Source organism: Gouania willdenowi, chromosome 7 (assembly GCF_900634775.1).
Source record: "Gouania willdenowi chromosome 7, fGouWil2.1, whole genome shotgun sequence".
Lineage (NCBI taxonomy): Eukaryota > Metazoa > Chordata > Actinopteri > Blenniiformes > Gobiesocidae > Gouania > Gouania willdenowi.
The window spans coordinates 36,099,474-36,121,687 of NC_041050.1; the positions used below are offsets into that span (position 1 = coordinate 36,099,474).

Consider the following 22,214-nt stretch of genomic DNA (forward strand, 5'->3'; position numbering starts at 1 on the left):
GATATATTTCTGCTCTGCAATGGACTGGCGCCCTGTCCAGGGTGTACCCCCGCCCAGCGCCCAATGAGAGCCGGAGATTGGCACCGGCAGACCCCCGCGACCCTGATGAATGGGAATAAGAGGGTCTGAAAATGGATGGATGGATTTATATCTATGTTTCCATCATTGTATTGTATTATTAATGTAATTATCATGAATAACAATCGTTCCCTGAATCACCTCCCCTCTGATCCTCTCTGCCAGCTAACACGCACACACATTTATTACCATTTTTGTCCACATTTGATGTTTATCAGGTTCTTGTCTTTCAGTGGGGTACGTATACGATACGTGGATCTCACGACACCCTAATCACAGCCATGTGCATCACATTTCTCCTGCTTCCATTTCACAAGTGCCTACATGTCGTTTGAGCAGTCCTTAATGGCACAATGTGGGCCAGGAATATTGATTTAAGGAGTTCTAAGGAGTGAAAAAGCTTCACAGTCACAATGTAAAACAAATGGAGGGATGACGTTGGTGTGGAGTGACTTTAGACAAACATATTGTTGCACATGCATAGTTGAAAAGTTGCTTGTATAACTATTATAACTAAAGCAAACACTGATAGAGAGCTGGACAACAGGGCTTTGATGCTGTTGGTTTCATTCAGATACGGAAAGATTAGAGCAGAGGTGGGAAACTTCCACACAGCGGGGTTTGATCAAAGGGCCACATGATCAACATTAATGTCAGCATTTAGAATAATGACCAATCTGAGCATTAACAGGAAAGAACAAAGAGTTGGTTTTTTTTAAAGTAATTTTGTGTGCTTTTTGTGCATTTCTGTTGCCTTTTGGGTATATTTTTCAATTTTTTTTAATGTTTTTTGGAGTCATATTGTGTATTTGTGTTGTAGTTTTGCATTTTTTGGAGAAATGTTTGTGTATTTCTGTTTTTACTTTGGTTTTTAAGAGTATTTTTTTGTGTGTGTTTTTCTTGACTTTTCGTGTACTTTTGTATTAATTTTCTGTAATTATGTATATTATGAGTAATTTTGTGGTATTTTTGTTGTTGTGTTGTGTTATTTGGCGTCATTTTGTGTATAATGTTGTCGTTTTGGTCATTTTTGTAGTAGTTTTGTGTGTTTTTGGAGTATTTTCTATGTTTTTCTTGTCTTTTACTGTATTTTCCTGCAATGTTGTAATGCTTTGTATTTTTTTTAATGTATTCTTGCTTTTGTTTTGTGTATTTTTCCATCATTTTATATGTTTACTTTGGGGGCTGCATACAATTAGACAGAGGGCCGTATGTGGCCCCCGGGCCGCCTGTTGCCTACAGTATGTCTGGATTAGAGTAATTGTAAAGCATGACCTGGGCAATAATTCACTGATATCTTTGTGTACTGAATGTGTGTCTGATAAACTCTTCTGGTAACTCATTGATCATTGCTCTACAGTCAGGATTATATTTAAGGCTGGTTTAACAGTTGAGATGCACAGACAGAGAATAGAGATGGCTTTGATTCTTCCATTAGTGCTGCTCAGTATCTGCTGTGTCTCTGCAGCTGAACCCCAAGATGAGGCTGAGAAAGTAATCATTTCAACCCAACCTGCAGGAAACAAACCTCAGAGTGTCCTGAACCAACAGCAGAACTGCATCCCTGACATCAACTCTGTGCTGAGAGACATCAGCGTCCAGCTGGCTGAAGTGAAGGTGGAGATGAAGCACCTGCAAAGACAGAATGAAGGTAATGTGATGCACATCGCTCAGCATTGGAACACATTGGAAACATAGATTTATAATGTAATAGTTCCTTAAAAAAAAAGATTAAAAGAAGTAACAAATCTCTGATGAATTTAAGCTTTGTGTTTAAAGACTTTATAAGATGTTGTAAATGGTAAATGGACTTGATTTATATAGCGCTTTATCACCACACTGAAGCAGTCGCAAAGAGCTTTACATATCAGCTCATTCACCCAATCACTCTCACATCCACACACCAGTGGGACAGGACTGCCATGCAAGGCGCTAGTCGACCACTGGGAGCAACTTAGGGTTCAGTGTCTTGCCCAAGGACACTTCGACACATAGTCAGGTACTGGGATCAAAACCCCAACCTCTCGATCAGAAGACGACCCTCTACCACCTGAGCCACGGTCGCCCCTAAACATTGTTGTAATAATTTTACAACAAACATTGTAAACATATTAAAGCAGACTTTGAACTAAAAACAAATGCACTGTATATTCAAATAAGCTCAATCTGTCCTTCATAGCAGTGTTTCTCAAATGGGGTTATGTGTATCCCTAGGGGTAAGAATTGGCACTAGAGGGGGTACTAGACAAAGAGAGACAGGAAAATTAACAAATACAGTGTCAATCTTGGTCCCACACCAGGCGTGAAATGACTGGAAATGAAATTCACAAGCCACTAAATCAGTGTTTTTCAACCTTGGGGGTATTTCATGTTCTCAACATTTACTTTATATTTTAGAGCAATCAACCACACTGAAAGAACTGGAAATGCAAAAAAATGAGCTGGAAAAGCTGCAGCAACAGCAACTACAGCAATATCAAAGTAAGTATAGCATTTGCACAAAAAAAAACTGTTAAAGGGTTCCTCTGAATGGATTTGATGAATAAAAACAGTGGCTTTACTTAAAGTTTTATACATGAAGGCTGACATTATGATGTCATTATTATGACATGACCTGTTATTAGCATGAATAAGGTGTAACGAAGCCTGTCAATAAGTGTCGTTTGTTACCCTAACCCCATGAGATCCCTACACCTAACCCAAAAAATGGCAACATAGCTCCATAATTGAGCAAATAACACTTAATGACAACCTTCATGACACCGTATTCATGCTAATGACAGTGCAAAGGCAGCCTTATGCATAAATCCTAAATAAACAATTAACAAATAAATGGCTTTCGTTAAATAGAGATTAAGTGCAAAGGTTTTTCTTTCAGCACAGGCAGCAGAGCTGGTCACCATTAAAACCAAAGCAAGCATCAGTGAAAAGCAGGTGGAAGCTCTGAGGAAGGACAGAGAAGGTTTGTGATTTTATCTCAGTACCACAGCATTCCTGTTCCTGGACCATCAGCTGCTGTAAAAGGACTTTTCTCTCTTAAAGTGAGGCAGGTTGCCTTCTCTGCAGCCCTGCTGGTTTCTGGATCTGAAACCATTGGACCATTTAACACACACACAAACCTGATCTTCAAAAATGTGTTTGTAAATATTGGAAATGCCTACAACCCACAGACAGGTATGAATATCACTGGTTTAATGAATATTAAGATGATAAGATGAATCCATTCATTGACCGATCTGTCCCACAGGACTCTTTATTGCACCAGTGAGGGGGGCCTATCACTTTGAGTTCTACATTTATGGACCTGGAGACTCTTCACATCCCTCTGGGGCTGCTCTGATGAAGAACGGACAGCAGATTTGTATTGCATATGAGCATCAGACTTCTCATACTGTAAAAAGTGCTAATGGTGCTACACTGCTGCTGGAGGTGGGAGATGTTGTGTTCTTGCGTCAGTGGTTGAACAGCAAGATAATAGATAATACGAATAACCACAACACCTTCAGTGGTCACCTGCTTTTCACAATGTGAGAAACATTGTGAAAACTTTAACTTTTTGAGTTCTGAGCTCACTGAGAACAAGTGAAGATGAATAAAACTAAATGTCATCAACAAAGAATGATTTATTTTGTTTCATGTTTTGGTTTTGATCTTAAAATGTAGATAAATAACAGTGACTAACAAACAATTGCAGCAGCTGTAATTTAGGTGTTTTTATCAGATCAAATAATTTTGGAACATTTGATGAAGCTACAGAGCTCCAGACCTGTTTGTTTGTTTGTTTCTATAAACTATAAACACTGTGAGCATCTGACCAGAAACGACTCCTCTTCAACTCTGAGTTTGTCTCCACAAATAGTGGTTCATAGTGGAGATCGAACGGCGGAGAAGGTTAGTGACGTCTGCCGTGGTGAAAAAAACTACAAATGTCCTCTTCCCCTTGTGCCTCTATCAGCTGATATAATATAAAATATCACAATGTTTGAAAGTAAATCAAAAGAAAAGAGGCTACCAGGCTACGAGAAACAAAAGTGAAACTAAAGGAATGTCACTAAGAATGGTTGCTCACACTCACCTTCCACTCAGAAATCAACATTAATCCAAAATAAGTATGACTTCATGAAATTGTTAAATTTATGTAAGATATACTGTAGGTCTATATAACATTGTAGACATACACATGTATAACCGCATAAAGCATTCTTAGGTGAATGAAATATGTTGAATAAAACAGAAAGTGGCTAAAAATGACTCTGATCCCTGTTTGATCTGTTTTCAGTCATCGTGAGTTTCCTTTCCTTTAAATGTTGTCGCCACAAGGAATTGTGGGTCTGCATTATCTGGTCCCCTTTGGTAAAGGCTGCATCAGTGTTTCCTCGGCTAAAGGAGGTTATAAAGGCAGGGCAATTTTTTTTGTATAGTGCATTTCATACACAAGGCAACTCAATGTGCTTTACATGATCAACAAGTGCAACAAAAAACATTCAACAGCTTAAAATCAATAAGAACATTAAAGTCAGCAACAACAAAAAAAACATTTAAAATCATCAGTAAAAACATTTAAAATCATCAGTAAAAACATTTAAAATCATCAACAAACACATTACATCAACAACAACATGACCAAAAATCTCTCTCTCAATCAGACGCAGAAGAGAGAAAAAGTTCCTTTAACTTTGATTTAAAAATGTTCACATGAGATGCTGACTTCAGCTCTGCTGCCGTTTGTTCCACTTATTTGCAGCATAACAGCTAAAAGCAGCATCACCATGGTTACTGTGTTTACTGCTCTGGGCTCCAGTATCTGACCTGTGTCCATAGATCTGAGAGACCTGCTGCATTCATACCTGACTAACATCTCATTGATGTATTCTGGACCAAACCCATTCACACATTTATACACCAGCAGCAGAACTTTAAATTCTATTCTGAGGCTGACTGGGAGCCAGTGTAAAGACTTTACAACTGGAGTAATGTGTTCTGACCTCTTTGTTCTGGTTCAGACCCGAGCTGCAGCGTTCTGAACCAGCTGAAGATGTTTGATGCTCTTTTGGGGGATTCCTGTCAGAAGACCATTACAATAGTCCAGTCTGCTGGAGATAAAAGCATGGACCAGTTTCTCCTGATCTTTCTGAGTCATTAAACCTTTCACTCTGGAGATGTTCTTTAGGTGGTAGAAGATGTTTTTGTGATAGATTTGATCTGACTTAAAGATCGAGACCCAAGATACTTGCTGACAGCTGTCCTCTTTTCCTTGATACCAAAGACAATCAATATATAATTAACCAGTATAAAGGCATCCAGTGTTCTCTTTTTTAACAGAGGTTTCACAGCAGCTACTTTCAGGAATTTTGGTAATTTCAGAAAAGTATTGCTGCCTCGCTTTGAACAAGCCATAATTTATTTTAAGCAGACTTATTTTGTACAATTCTAGATGAATTTGGATTTTTGTTAATCTCCATTTACACTCAGCAATTCTACAATCAGATTTCAAATTCTGCATAAAGGAAGCATTGAACCTCCTTTCTTTAGCTTTTAGAGAATTTGAATGCTCCTTATCATCGCCGCCACCTAAAAACTTCCAGGGGTTTAAGAAGAGTGGATGGGAAAGGAGATAGGAGGGAATATTCAGACACAGTGGCGTGCCCAAAGAAAATTAGAAACCAAAACAGGAAGTCTCAAAATAAAACTGGGAAAAACAAAACCGTGAACAGGGATGTGTCAATTTAGGTGAAAAGTGGCACAAAAAAAAAAAAAAATTAAAGAAAGGACAAAAATTGGATAAAAGTGTCAAAACGAATTTGCAGACATGGACAAAAAATAGGAAAAAATGCATATTTATTGGCAAAAGGAAGCTAAAGTCTGAAACTTTGTATACGATACAAATGTTGAATCACGTGGATCTAAAAACAACCTAATCACAGCCATGTGCATCACATTTCTCCTGCTTCCATTTCACAAGTGCCTACATGTCGTTTGAGCAGTCCTTAATGGCACAATGTGGGCCAGGAATATTGATTTAAGGAGTTCTAAGGAATGAAAAAGCTTCACAGTCACAATGTAAAACAAATGGAGGGATGACGTTGGTGTGGAGTGACTTTAGACAAACATATTATTGCACATGCATAGTTGAAAAGTTGCTTGTATAACTATTATAACTAAAGCAAACACTGATAGAGAGCTGGACAACAGGGCTTTGATGCTGTTGGTTTCATTCAGATACGGAAAGATTAGAGCAGAGGTGGGAAACTTCCACACAGCGGGGTTTGATCAAAGGGCCACATGATCAACATTAATGTCAGCATTTAGAATAATTACCAATCTGAGCATTAACAGGAAAAAACAGAGTTTTTAATAGTAATTTTGTGTACTTTTAGTGCATTGTTGCTGTCCTTTTTTTGGAGTCATATTGTGTATGTGTGTTGTCATTTCGCATTTTGTGTATTTCTGTTGTTGTTTTGCTTGTTTGTTAGTACTGTGGGTTTGCAGAGTATTTTTTGTGTTTTTCCTGTCTTTTTGGGAACTTTTGTTTTCATTTTCTGATATTTTGTATATTATATTTAGTCCTTTTGTGTATTTTTGTTGTTTTGTGTTCTATGGCGTATTTTTGTGTATTACTGTTGTTGTTTTGTACATTTTTGTAGTAGTTTTGTGTGTTTTTAGAGTATTTTCTGTGTTTTTGGAGTATTTTCTGTGTTTTTGTTGTCTTTTACTGTATTTTCCTGCAATGTTGTAATGCTTTGTATTTTTTTTAATGTATTCTTGCTTTTGTTTTGTGTATTTTTCTGTCATTTTATATGTTTACTTTGGGGCAGCATACAATTAGACAGAGGGCCGTATGTGGCCCCCGGGCCGCCTGTTGCCTACTGTATGTCTGGATTAGAGTAATTGTAAAGCATGACCTGGGCAATAATTCACTTATATCTTTGTGTACTGAATGTGTGTCTGATAAACTCTTCTGGTAACTCATTGATCATTGCTCTACAGTCAGGATTATATTTAAGGCTGGTTTAACAGTTGAGATGCACAGACAGAGAATAGAGATGGCTTTGATTCTTCCATTAGTGCTGCTCAGTATCTGCTGTGTCTCTGCAGCTGAACCCCAAGATGAGGCTGAGAAAGTAATCATTTCAAACCAACCTGCAGGAAACAAACCTCAGAGTGTCCTGAACCATCAGCAGAACTGCATCCCTGACATCAACTCTGTGCTGAGAGACATCAGCGTCCAGCTGGCTGAAGTGAAGGTGGAGATGAAGCACCTGCAAAGACAGAATGAAGGTAATGTGATGCACATCGCTCAGCATTGGAACACATTGGAAACATAGATTTATAACGTAATAGTTCCTCAAGAAAAAAGTAACAAATCTCTGATGAATTAAAGCTTTGTGTTTGAAGACTTTATAAGATGTTATAAACATATTAAAGCAGACTTTGAAACAGAAACAAATGCTCTGTATATGACAGTGACGTGCCGTGAGCACTAGGGTTGGGTAGGCAGGACGTTGCGTATCGAAACCACCAATGACAATTCCATATGTTTCTGCCGGCAAGTGTTAATTCAATTCAACTTTATCTGTATAGCACAATTTACAACAAAGTCATGTCAATGCGTTTATAAAAATATAAAATTCATAATAAAAAAGAAAAAACCCAACAAGATCCACATGAACAAGCATTTAGCATCTAACAAAATCAAAACCTAAAACACCATTAAAGAAACATAAACAATTATTTAATATAGCTTCCATACTCTCCCCTTATGACACGGCAGCGCATCCATTGTTTGTGTTGGAAACACAGAAACACGGAGAAAATGACAACAACTTGGAACAGCCTCAGTGAGGAGCATCCACAAAGCCAATCCTTCCTTTCACTGTGGAAAATATGAACAATGTTCTGACCTTACCTTTGCTGAAGGTCTGGTAGCTCAGGTGTTGGTCTCCCATCTTTTAAAAGCTGTTGTTTTTCCTAAAAAGAAAGTTTCTCTATTGTCTCTAACGCTGTCATCCTGACTGTAGTGTAATCCCGCCCACTAGCTACAGAACGTAGCAACGGCCACGCTCTTAAAATTCACTAATGCACTCTGAAGGTACGTATAGCATATAGCTTAGCACGGTTACGTCCAAAGGCAGCGTAGAAAGCTGAACTTTTTACGTAAATGGTTTTCGTCTTGGGGAACTGACTGTGCATGCGCAAACACATGAAAACATGCTATGGGGCCAGAGGCAGAGCAGAAATGTGTTTTTGGGAGAGGGCGTGGCCTCCTCTGGAGTGAGACTGTGCAGCCGTACCAGGAAATAGCAATGTTTAGTCATTTGGGATAATAAAAGCACAAAATCCTGAAACTTTCAAACTTATTGGTACTGTAGGCTATCAGAAAATAAATAATTTATTATTATGTTATAAGTAAAACAAACACATCAAATCAAAATATCAATTCACCTTTGGGTAAGTACTGCCTAACTTGTCTACGCTGACTGCATGTCATTGGTAAATACAAATAAACTGTGTCTGTCCTTCATAGCAGTGTTTCTCAAATGGGGGTATGTGTATCCGGGTACGCAATGGCACGAGAGGGGCTACTAGAGAAAGAAAGAGAGGAAAATTAACAAAGTGTCAGTCTTGGTCCCACACCAGTTGTGAGATGACTGCAAATGATAAAAACTATAGAAATAAATCTATTCAGGAGCCACTAAATCAGTGTTTTTCAACATTGGGGTCGAGATCCCATGTAAGGTTGCCTGGAGTTTAAACGGGGTCGTTTTGTAATTTGTAAAATATACATTTAGTTCAACTATGATATAGTTTTATATATATATATATATATATATATATATATATATATATATATATACACATGTGAACAACAACTAATTTGAGAAAATAAATGCCTTTGGGGTCACCAGAAATTCTTGATATGAAAACGGGGTCACGATCCAAAAAAGGTTGAGAACCATTGCACTTTTTTTTTACCTATTTACAAAATGAAATTTTTTAAAATGTGTGTTATCACTCGTTCATTCCATCATTATGATCTATAGTTGTTTTTAAATAGTTTTCTAAGCAAAATGTTGTAGTCGGACAAAAGGGAACTTGGGCTAAAATAGTTTGAGAACCACTGCTTTATAGGGTGGATTTATCTCACATGTTCTCAACATTTACTTTATATTTTAGAACAATCAACCACACTGAAAGAACTGGAACTGCAAAAAAATGAGCTGGAAAAGCTGCAACAGCAGCAACAACAACAAATTCAAAGTAAGTATAACATTTACAATGACAGAATTGTTAAAGTGTTCCAGATATCTGCATAGATTTGATAAATATTTCATAAAAAACAACAATTTATTTATAACTTCTCATATGAATTAGAAATAAATATAAATACATTCGGCTGCTAAAGAATCACTTTATAAAAGGAAATATATAAATAAATGCCCCTAAAAATTACAATAAAGTTTTCTCCAACCTTAAAAAAAACTAGAGCACTGAAGTCATTTTAAACACATAAAACATGTGTTGAACATTTTGTATTGAATATATTTACAGTTTCAAACCAACAGGCTATATTTAACAGCTGCTGACTGGCTCTAATATTCAACCATGAGAACTTACTCACCAGTTTTAGCAGCAGCCACCACTGGTTTAAGGTCCATTGAAGAGTTTCCTGATGTTCAGCTGAAAAAGTCACTAAGTTTTTAGAAAAGTTGAAGTGATGAAGAATAATTGTATGAAAAACAGTGTTGCTTTCTTTCAATAGAGAATAAGTGCAAATGTTTTTCTTTCAGCACAGGCAGCAGAGCTGGTCACCATTAAAACCAAAGTAAACATCAGTGAAAAGCAGGTGGAAGCTCTGAGGAAGGACAGAGAAGGTTTGTGATTTTATCTCAGTACCACAGCATTCCTGTTCCTGGACCATCAGCTGCTGTAAAAGGACTTTTCTCTCTTAAAGTGAGGCAGGTTGCCTTCTCTGCAGCCCTGCTGGTTTCTGGATCTGAAACCATTGGACCATTTAACACACACACAAACCTGATCTTCAAAAATGTGTTTGAAAATATTGGAAATGCCTACAACCCACAGACAGGTATGAATATCACTGGTTTAATGAATATTAAGATGATAAGATGAATCCATTCATTGACCAATCTGTCCCACAGGACTCTTTACTGCACCAGTGAGGGGGGCCTATCACTTTGAGTTCTACATTTATGGACCTGGAGAAACTTCACATGGCTCTGGGGCTGCTCTGATGAAGAACGGACAGCAGATTTGTATTGCATATGAGCATCAGACTTCTCATGGTGTAAAAAGTGCTAATGGTGCTACACTGCTGCTGGAGGTGGGAGATGTTGTGTTTTTGCGTCAGTGGGTGAACAGCAAGATATCAGATAGTACTAATAACCACAACACCTTCAGTGGTCACCTGCTTTTCACAATGTGAGAAACAAACATTCTTTAACTGAGTTCAGAGCTCACTGAGAACAAGTGAAGATGAATAAAATTAAATTTAATCAACAAAGAATGATTTATTTTGTTTCATGTTTTGGTTTTAATCAAATAATTTTGGAACATTTGGTGAAGCTACAGAGCTCCAGACCTGTTTGTTTGTTTCTATAAACTATAAACACTGTGAGCATCTGACCAGAGACTCCTCCTCTTCAACTCTGAGTTTGTCTCCACAAATCCCATAATGCTTTGGGGGCTCGTCCAGGATCTAATTACATTAAATATCAGGAAGGACACTGGCTTTAGCCAAACTTAAAGCTGCAGCTCTGAGTAACAGTTAGAGTTTGTGGTAAACGACTTTGCTCATGGGCCCATAGCAGTGACCCAAAGTGGAGCCTGAACGGAGGCGAAGGTTAGTGACGTCTGCTGTGGTGAAAAAAACTACAAATGTCCTCTTCCCCCTGTGCCTCTAACAGCTGATATAATCTCAAATATCACAATGTTTGAAAGTAAATCAAAAGAAAAGAGGCTACCAGGCTACGAGAAACAAAAGCGAAACTAAAAGAATGTCATTAAGAATGGTTGTTCACACTCACCTTCCACTCAGAAATCAACATTAATCCAAAATAAGTATGATTTTATGAAATTGTTACATTTATGTAAGATACTGTAGGTCTATACAGTATAACATTGTAGACATACACATGTACAACTGCACAAAGCATTCCTAGGTGAATGAAATATGTTGAATAAAACATAATGTAGTTAAAAATGTCTCTGATCTCTGTTTGATTTGGTCTCCTTTGGTAAAGGATGTATCAGTGTTTCCTAGGCTAAAAGAGGTTATAAAGGAAGCTTTGAACCTCTTTTCTTTAGCTTTTAGACAAATGGAACGCTCCTTATCATGGCTGCCACTTAAACACTTCCGTGGGTTAAGGAAAAGTGGATAGAAAAGGGGATAAGAGGGAATATTTGGACACAGACACAGTCGCGTGCCTAAAGAAAATTAGAAACCAAAACAGAAAATGTCAAAATAAAACTGAGAAAAACCAAACCGTGAACGAGGATGTGACAATTTGGATGAAAAGTGGCAAAAAGAAATTAAAGAAAGGAGAAAAATTGGATAAAAGTAAATAAAAGAATATTTATTGGCAAAAGGAAGCTAAAATCTGATAAAAGTGTCAGAACTTTTTGAAAAGGGGCAAAAATGGGATAAAGAAAGTTGCAAAATGGCCAAAATATATATTTAAAAAGTAGTTGAAAATTTCCCCATTTTAAGGTTTTCTGTGGGAATAATAATTACAATCAAGACATAAAAAGCCACATGTTGAGCATCACTGACTTTACAGCTTGTACATGGTGTCACTGATAATGTGGTGGACTGGTCTGGACACAAAATGCCAGGGCTGAGTTTTTGTCCCAGTCCACCCCTGAATACATCCGTTCCTCTGATCAGAACCTCCTCACTGTCCCCCAGACACAAGCACCAAACCTGGGGGGACACCCTCACCCTCTGGAGCTCCCTCCAAACACACATCCGTAACTGCATCTTTAAGGGTTACCTCAATATACCAGCGACATCCAGATGAACTCTAGATAAAGATAAATTACAACTAAGTGAACTTCAAGTAAAACTAGATGAATTCTACTCTCATGAAGCCATTTGTTAAATCTAGAAAAAGATGGCTTGAGGATGGAGAGAAGAACTCTGCATATTTCTTTCGTTTAGAAAAACATCGCTCAAAAACCAACTTAGTCCTTCAGTTTAACAGAAATGGTGCCGTAACTGATGATGCTAAATCGATCTCACAATTCTGCTACAAATTTTACACAAATGTATATAAATTTTGCTACAATGAGAATCTGTCAAAACCATTAAAAACTTTGAAAATTCCAATAGGCATTATTGTGATCGTCTGCTTACAGAAGAAGAAGTTGTTAAATCCATTGCCCTCTTCAAAAAATAATAAATCCAGGCCCTGATGGGTTGGTTGCAGAATTTTATAAAAGGATTTTCAGATTATTTGGCACCCTTTTCACTATAAGTATTCTTAGAAAGCATTGAAAAAGGTTTTCTTCCGCCAAGTTTTACCCAAAGCCTAATTACTTTGATTCGTAAACCCAACAAAGATTCACTATTTATTGATAGTTGGTGATCATTATGTTTACTGAATAACGACTACAAAATGATGACTCTTGTGCTTGCAAGAAGAATTAAAGATGTCTTAGATACAGTCATCTATGAGACACAGTCTGGCTTTATAAAAAACAGACAAATATCTAATACAAAGTGTCTATGGATCCGGACCCAGACCTCAGACAATCCTGACTATAGTTCCAGCACTTCCTGTGCACATGCGCATTTCCATCACTGCCAGATCTTTTCTACATAAGATTAACGTGCCAGTAATACCACCGTGTCAGGATGGCTGAGTGGTCTAAGGCACTAGGGTCAAGGATTTTTCCTTCCACTGATGTGGGGTTCCAATTCCACTTCTGACATGCATTTTTTTTTTTTTTTTTTTCATTCTAAGGTATTTAACACGGCAAATTCAACTTTTAAAAATACATATATGAAAAAAAACCAACATTTTAGGGTATTTCCTGGTTAGGGTTAAGGATAGGGCTAAAACAAACTTATGTAACTATAGCTAGAAGGACACGGGTCCGGCAGTGAAGGAACTACCGGCATCCGGCTTCCTGCGCATGTGGACACAGGCGCACAGGAAGTGCTGGAACAATAGTCAGGTTTGTCTGAGGTCCGGGTCTGGACCAATAGCAACAGCCTATTTAATCAGACTTGTGCTAGATATTCTAGACTACTCGGAACTGGTTTTAGATTTATTTGTTTTTATTTATTCAGTTTATTTCCGACATGGTTACATTCACTTTTTTTTCTTTTTTTCTCTTTGTACATGCCGAGAAAGGATCTCTTATCCTCTTTCTAAACTTAGATAAAGCCTTCTACTCAATCAAACATGAATTTATTTTTCTATTACCATAAAGACTCTTTACACAAATGCAAACTGCTCAATAAGAATGAAAAATGGTACAACATCCAGATTCAATCTTAAACGCGGTATCGGTCAAGGATGCACGATAAGCCCGTATCTTTTCTTGCATTGTACTCAAATTCTAGCGTCTCATATTTATGTCAGTGAAATGAGAGAAATAACAGTAGCTGGCAGATACATTTTTATAAGCCAACTGGCTGATGATACCACAGTCTTTCTAAAATATGCTAGCCAGGTGCCTATTGTTCTGCAAATCTCCAAGGCTTCTGGATTGACTCTGAATTTAAACAAATCCAAATTGCTACCAATAAAAGATTGTAATGATTTAAGTATCTGTAATATAAGTGTTGTAGAGGAAGTTACTTACTTAGGTTTAGTCAGTTGTAAAGACCCAAAACATCGAACCTCAATAAATTTGACCCCAATGATCAAGAAAACACAAACCAAACTGAATCAATGGTTGTAAAGAGATTTACCTCTTAAAGGGAGAGTTTTACTTTCTAAAGCAGAAGGTCTTTCCCAGTTGACTTACACTGCTCTTTCCCTTCATGTAGATAATAAAACTTGTAAGGAAATTGACCAAATGCTCTTTAAATTTCTATGGAAGAATCAAACCCACTATATCAGGAGGAATGTTGCAATGAATAATTATGATAATGGAGGGCTTAATGTCTTAGACTTCACCACACTAAACAATACCTTTCAAATTAATTAGGCCAAAGATTTTCTTAAAAATGTTCCCAAAATGGAACCTAATTCCTCATCACATTTTTGCTAGGTTTGCTGGCCTCAACTTTATATTAGGATGTCATTACAAAGTAGATTAACTCCCAGAAAAACTTTAATTATTCCACTAACAAGTGTTATTAGCATGGTCCTTAATATATAAACATAACTTCTCACCCCAAAAATACATAATTTGGAACAATGAAAATATTTTGTACTAAAATAAATCTTTATCCTTTAATAGTTGGATAGAGAAACAGATTGTCTTGGTAACTCAACTTTTTAACAGCAGTGGGCAACTGATGTCTTACACAAAATTTATAACCACTTATCATTTTCCAGTTACACTCAAACCATATGCTATACTTTTCTATGCAATCCCTGTTGGAATGATCACGCTGTATAGAAGAGTACATTAGCCTTCACATATATCTGTTTCTCTCCACAATGCACTGAATTTGGAAATAGAGAAAATATTTTTTGCACATCACAAAAAGTTGTAATAAGAATCTGACAGCAAACAAGGTGAAATAGGTTTTATATAAAATCATCCATAAATATATCCTGCTAATCATTTTATGATAACATTCTAAAGGGATATTGATGTGACCTGTTCTTTTTGTGGAGATCATCTAGAAACAATAGAACACCTCTTTGGGACATGTTCTTAATCGAAGAATTTCTGGAAGGACTTCTGCAGCTTCATAATTGGAAATATATACAAGGACTTTATCAGAAAATGGGAAAATGTTTTATTTTAATTTTGATTTTCTCATCTTTTTGTCAACATTTTATCTTCATAAATACAAATACACCAAGCAGAAACCTAATTTTACACATTCTTATAGTGATACTCTCTCTTATATGAAGATTTTGGAAAGCTCTGATAACAAAAAGGCTTTGAAAACTGTCAATATTTGTTCAAAATACAATATATTTGAAATTGTTTAATTGTACAATTGTAATCTACCCCCTGGCATATTTTTGTACATTTTTGTATACATCTTGTATACTTGTTGTCAGGGGCGGGTCTAGCATATTTTGGTGTACATTCCCAATCTTTGGTTAAGGACTGACTTTAGATGTTAAATCAATTAAAAAATGAATCTGAAATTGTTTATAACTCTTTCTGTTTGCATTTAGCATTTTTTTTCATTTGTCTTTTGTGAATCTGGATGAGGTGACACTTGGGGTGGCCAATTAGATTGTAGGGGTGGCACTTGGCCACCTTGTTGGCCCCGCCCATGCTTGTTGTGATTAAAAAAAAAAAAACTACAAAAACCGGTACTTTCACATTCAGAACGCCACAACCAAAGGCGGAAATAATGCGTCATATACAGTATCCTATTCACTGAATTCTTTGTGTACTGAATGTGTGTCTGATAAACTCTTCTGGTAACTCATTGATCATTGCTCTACAGTCAGGATTATATTTAAGGCTGGTTTAACAGTTGAGATGCACAGACAGAGAATAGAGATGGCTTTGATTCTTCCATTAGTGCTGCTCAGTATCTGCTGTGTCTCTGCAGCTGAACCCCAAGATGAGGCTGAGAATGAAATCATTTCAAACCAACCTGCAGGAAACAAACCTCAGAGTGTCCTGAACCAACAGCAACACTGCATCCCTGACATCAACTCTGTGCTGAGAGACATCAGCGTCCAGCTGGCTGAAGTGAAGGTGGAGGTGAAGCACCTGCAAAGACAGAATGAAGGTAATGTGATGCACATCGCTCAGCATTGGAACACATTGGAAACATAGATTTATATTGTAATAGTTCCTTAAAAAAAAAGATTAAAAAGTAAAAAATCTCTGATGAATTTAAGCTTGTGTTTAAAGACTTTATAAGATGTTATAAACAAATTAAAGCAGACGTTGAAACAGAAACAAATGCACTGTATATTCAAATAAACTGTATCTGTCCTTCATACCAGTGTTTCTCAAATGGGGGTATGTGTATCCCCAGGGACAAGGGCGAGTCTAGGTAATTTTGGTTAGGGGGCACTGCAGGGGCACGGACTCAGATTAAGGTGGAACACTAAATTTCAAATAATTAAAGAACCACTTAATATAACAGTTAATAATACTGTTTAACCTAATGATATAATTATTTGCAACATGGGTATTTCCCTTATATGTTAAAGCAAAAAAACCATGTTAAACATAAAAAAATTGTTTGTGATTTGTAGTTAATGCAATAAAATAGTTGATTATGTGTGTGTAGATCAAATGCCAGCTCCTCATTCCAACAACTTATATACAAAATAAGTGTTTTCCTACAATAAAAAACATGTTTAAAGTTCAAATATGTAAAAATAGTGCCATGACTATAGGAAGGTGAAAAAATATTAAAGTGGCCTGACCTGATTTGTGAATTGCACCACTCAATAAATACCACATAAACATCAGATAAGAATCATAAAGGAGCAAAATATTGGACTCAGTCACGTTAGCCTGTTGTGTACATTCCCAATCTTTGGTTCAGGACTGACTTTAGATGTTAAATGAATTAAACAATGAATCTGAAATTGTTTGTAACTCTTTCTGTTTGCATTTAGTGTGAAAACAATGGTATATCCTCTACAGGTTAATGAGTGGAATTTGAGACTTGAGCAATAGAACATTTTTTATTTATTTTTTTTTCATTTGTGTTTTGTGATTCTGGATGGGGTGACACTTGGGTTGGCCAATTAGATTTTTGGGGTGGCACTTGGCCACCCTGTTGGCCCCGCCCATGCTGGTTGTTGTTATTAAAAACAAATTTAAAAACTACAAAAACCGGTGCTTCCACATTCAAAACGCCACAACCAAAGGCGGAAAGGATGCGTGCATATACAGTATCCTATTCTCTGAATTCTTTGTGTACTGAATGTGTGTCTGATAAACTCTTCTGGTACCTCATTGATCATTGCTCTACAGTCAGAATTATATTTAAGGCTGGTTTAACAGTTGAGATGCACAGACAGAGAATAGAGATGGCTTTGATTCTTCCATTAGTGCTGCTCAGTATCTGCTGTGTCTCTGCAGCTGAACCCCAAGATGAGGCTGAGAAAGTAATTATTTCAACCCAACCTGCAGGAAACAAACCTCAGAGTGTCCTGAACCAACAGCAGAACTTCATCCCTGACATCAACTGCTGAGAGACATCAGCGTCCAGCTGGCTGAAGTGAAGGTGGAGGTGAAGCACCTGCAAAGACAGAATGAAGGTAATGTGATGCACATCGCTCAGCATTGGAACACATTGGAAACATAGATGTATATTGTAATAGCTCCTCAAGAAAAAAGTAACAAATCTCTGATGAATTAAAGCTTTGTGTTTGAAGACTTTATAAGATGTTATAAACATATTAAAGCAGACTTTGAAACAGAAACAAAAGCACTGTATATTCAAATAAGCTGTATCTGTCCTCCATAGCAGTGTTTCTCAAATGGGGGTATGTGTATCCCTAGGGCAGGGGTCTGCAACCTGCGGCTCTGGAGCCTAATGTGGCTTTTTGACTGTTTTGCAATGGCTCCCTATAGCTTTAAAAAAAAACTATTGAAATGAATCATTTTTTGTTGTTTTTTTTAACAGAGGCTATTATTGATTAATGACAAATAAAATCAAAATATGACAATTTGTTAACCTAAAAATAAATGAAGTTGTGCAATGACTTGGACACCTTCCTACTTCACCTCCTGTAACCTCTACAGACCATTAACTGTCCTTTCACCTGTGGCTAACCTTAAGTTTTAAGAGTAATGGTTGCAGAGAAAGAGAGAGAGGAAATTTAACAAATAAAGTGTCAGACTTGGTCCCACAAGAGGCGTAAAATGACTGGAAATGATAAAAACAATAGAAATAAATCTATTCACAAGCCACTAAATCAGGGGTTTACAACCTTGGGGTCGGGGCCCCATGTGGGGTCGGCTGGAGTTTAAATGGGGTCGTTTGAAATTTCTGAAAAATATAATTTTGTAATTATTCTTTTTTTAAAAAAATGGAAACAACATCAACTTAAACAACAGCATTTCTATAATTTCACTTGGTAAAATATAAATCTAGTTCAACTAAAATGCAGTAAAAAAAAAAAAAAAATATATATATATATATATATATATATATATATATATGAGCTCAAACATGATAGAAAACTAAATCTAGAAAAAAATTAAAAGAAAAACTCTTGATATCAATATGGTGTCACAATCAACAAAAAGGTTGAGAACCACTGCACTAAATACTGTTTCTTTCCACTTATTTAACAAATAAGATTCTTAAAAATGTGTGTTATCACTCGTTCATTCCATCATTATGATCTATAGTTGTTTTTAAATAGTTTTCTAAGCAAAATGTTGTAGTCGGACAAAAGGGAACTTGGGCTAAAATAGTTTGAGAACCACTGCTTCATAGGGTGGATTTATCTCACATGTTCTCAACATTTACTTTATATTTTAGAACAATCAACCACACTGAAAGAACTGGAACTGCAAAAAAATGAGCTGGAAAAGCTGCAACTACAGCAACAACAACAACTACAACAGCAACAACAGCAACAACAACAGCAACTACAACAACTACAACAACAAATTCAAAGTAAGTATAACATTTACAATGACAGAATAGTTAAAGTGTTCCAGATATCTGCATAGATTTGATAAATATTTGATACAAAACAACATTTTATTTATAACTTCTCATATGAATTAGAAATAAATGTCAATACATTCGGCTGCTAAAGAATCACTTAATAAAAGAAAATATATAACTAAATGCCACTAAAAAGTACATTAAAATTTTCTGAACTTTAAAAAAAACAACAACAGGCTGAAGTCATTTAAAACACATAAAATGTTTCAGCAAATGTTTTTCTTTCAGCACAGGCAGCAGAGCTGGTCACCATTAAAACCAAAGCAAACATCAGTGAAAAGCAGGTGGAAGCTCTGAGGAAGGACAGAGAAGGTTTGTGATTTTATCTCAGTACCACAGCATTCCTGTTCCTGGACCATCAGCTGCTGTAAAAGGACTTTTCTCTCTTAAAGTGAGGCAGGTTGCCTTCTCTGCAGCCCTGCTGGTTTCTGGATCTGCAACCATTGGACCTTAAACTGAGCTTTGAGCTCACCGAGAACAAGTGAAGATTAATAAAATTAAATGTAATCAACAAAAAATTATTCATTTTGTTTCATGTTTTGGTTTTGATCTTAAAATGTAGATAAATAACAGTGACTAACAAAGTGAGCAGCAGCTGTAATTTAGTTGTTTTATTAGATCAAATAATTTTGGAACATTTGGTGAAGCTACAGAGCTCCAGACCTGTTTGTTTGTTTGTTTCTATAAACTATAAACACTGTGAGCATCTGACCAGAGACTCCTCCTCTTCAACTATGAATTTGACTCCACAAATAGTGGTCCATAGTGGAGATCAAACGGCGGAGAAGGTTAGTGACGTTTGCCGTGGTGAAAAACAACAAATGTAAATCAAAAGAAAAGAGGCTACCAGTCTATGAGGAACAAAAGTGAAACTAAAAGAACGTCACAATGAGAATGGATGCTCACACTCACCTTCCACTCACTAATCAACATTAATCCAAAAAAAGTATGATTTAATGAAATTGTTACATTTATGTAATATATAGGCCTACATAACGTTGTAAGAATGCACATGTACAACTGCACAAAGCATTCTTAGGTGAATGAAATATGTTGAATAAAACAGAATGTGGCTAAAAATGTCTCTGATCTCTGTTTGATCTGTTTTCAGTCATCGTGAGTTTCCTTTTCTTTAAATGTTGTCGCCACAAGGAATTGTGGGTCTGCATTATCTGGTCCCCTTTGGTAAAGGATGCATCAGTGTTTCCTAGGCTAAAGGAGGTTATGAAGACAAGGCGGCAAATTTATTTGTATAGCGCATTTCATACACAAGGCAACTCAATGTGCTTTACATGATCAACAAGTGCAACAGAAAACATTCAACAGCTTAAAATCAATAAGAACATTAAAGTCAACAACAACAAAAAACATTTAAAATCATCAGTAAAAACATTTAAAATCATCAACAAACATATTACATCAACAACAACATGACCAAAAATCTCCCTCTCAATCAGATGCAGTAGAGAAAAAAAGTGCCTTTAACTTTGATTTAACTTTTGATTGTTTCACTTCTACACACACAACTAAAATCATTATCACCATGTTTACTGTGAGCTCTGGGCTCCACTATCTGACCTGTGTCCATAGATCTGAGAGACCTGCTGGGTTCAGACCTGACTAACATCTCACTGATGTATTCTGGACCAAAGCGATTCACAGATTTATACACCAGCAGCAGAACTTTAAAGTCTATTCTGAGGCTGACTGGGAGCCAGTGGAAAGACTTTAAAACTGGAGTAATGTGTTCTGACCTCTTTGTTCTGGTTCAGACCCGAGCTGCAGCGTTCTGAACCAGCTGAAGATGTTTGATTTCTGTCAGAAGACCATTACAATAGTCCAGTCTGCTGGAGATAAAAGCATGGACCAGTTTCTCCTGATCTTTCTGAGCCATTAAACCTTTCACTCTGGAGATGTTCTTTAGGTGGTAGAAGATGTTTCTGTGATAGATTTGATCTGACTGCTGAATGTAAGATCTGAGTCAATCAGAACACCGAGGTTTTTGACTTGGTCTTTCGCTTTTAAAGATCGAGACTCAAGATAATTGCTGACAGCAGTCCTCTTTTCCTTGTTACCAAAGACAATCACCTCCATCTTGTCATGATTTACTGTAGTTGAGGGAAGTTTTCACTCATCCAGTAGTTTACTTTTTCTAAGCAGTCACACAACACCTCTATGGGACCATTGTCATCTGGGTTCAGTGATAGATATAGTTGTGTGTCATCTGCGTAGCTCTGATAATCAACCTTACAGTTCTGTAAAATTTGTCCTAAAGGAAGCATATAAAGGCTAAACAGAAGGGGTCCAAGAACAGAGCCCTGAGGAACCCCACAGGACATTGGTAATCTGTCAAGTAGGACTTAAACCATTGCATTACTTTTCCATTTAGTCCAACCCATGTTTGCAATCTGTGCAACAAAATTGTATGATCTACAGTGTCAAATGCAGCACTTAGATCCAATAGAATGAGAACAGATTTTCTGAATCAGTGTTCAACCTTATGTCATTGATCATTTTGATAAGAGCAGTTTCTGTGCTGGGGGGGTTGTGAGCTTTTCAATTACAGAAAACAATGTGCGAGAGTTGTTGACATTTTTAGCAATAATTTCAGACAAGTATTGCTGCTTCGCTTTGAACAAGCCATCATTTAATTTACGCAGACTTATTTTGTACAGTTCTAGATGAATTTGGAGTTTTGTTAATCTCCATTCACGCTCAGCAATTCTGCAATCAGATTTCAAATTCTGCATTGGTAAGCAATGAACCTCCTTTCTTTAGCTTTTAGAGAATTGGAATGCTCCTTATCATGGCCGCCACCTAAAAACTTCCAGGGGTTAAAAAAAAAAGTGGATAGGAAAGGAGATAGGAGTAAATATTCGGACGCAAACGCAGCTGCGTGCCCAAAGAAAATTCGAAACCAAAATAGAAAGTCTCAAAAAAAAACTGGGAAAAACCAAACCGTGAACAGGGATGTGACACATAAGATGAAAAGTGGCCAAAAAAAATTAAAAAAAGGACAATAATTGGATAAAAGTGTCAAAACAAATTTGCAGACATAGAGAAAAAATAGGAAAAAAGGCATATTTATTGGCAAAAGGATGCTAAAGTCTGAAAAAGTGTCAGAAGTTAGTCAGAACTTGTCAAAAACGAGACAAAGGAAGTTGCAAAATGGCCAAAAGATTTAAAAAGGGGTTAAAAATTTCCACATGTTAAGGTTTTCTGTGGGAATAATAATTACAATCAAGACATAAAGAGCCACATGTTGAGCATCACTAACTTAATAACAGCTTGTACATGGTGTCACTGATAATGTAATGGGTTG

General features: G+C 36.7%; 1 protein-coding gene across 10 annotated transcripts; it reads left to right on the forward strand.

Moving 5' to 3' along the window:
- Window positions 1-1,398: 1,398 nt before the first annotated feature.
- LOC114467484 (complement C1q tumor necrosis factor-related protein 3-like) lies at window positions 1,399-19,901 on the forward strand. 10 transcript variants are annotated; one of them, XR_003674516.1, is made up of 7 exons: window positions 1,399-1,729; window positions 7,174-7,356; window positions 15,794-15,976; window positions 17,290-17,468; window positions 18,701-18,838; window positions 19,121-19,204; window positions 19,285-19,336. XR_003674516.1 is itself a non-coding variant. In XM_028453809.1 (6 exons), exons 1-6 carry the CDS (start codon window positions 1,474-1,476, stop codon window positions 10,517-10,519), a joined length of 1,023 nt encoding a protein of 340 aa, XP_028309610.1. In that variant the 5' UTR covers window positions 1,399-1,473; the 3' UTR covers window positions 10,520-10,626. The 10 variants fall into 10 exon arrangements, 5 of the variants coding, with proteins under 5 accessions (XP_028309610.1, XP_028309611.1, XP_028309614.1 ...); XR_003674519.1 differs by having other exon boundaries at window positions 17,341-17,468; XR_003674518.1 differs by lacking the exon at window positions 18,701-18,838 and having other exon boundaries at window positions 19,285-19,325.
- Window positions 19,902-22,214: the final 2,313 nt, after the last annotated feature.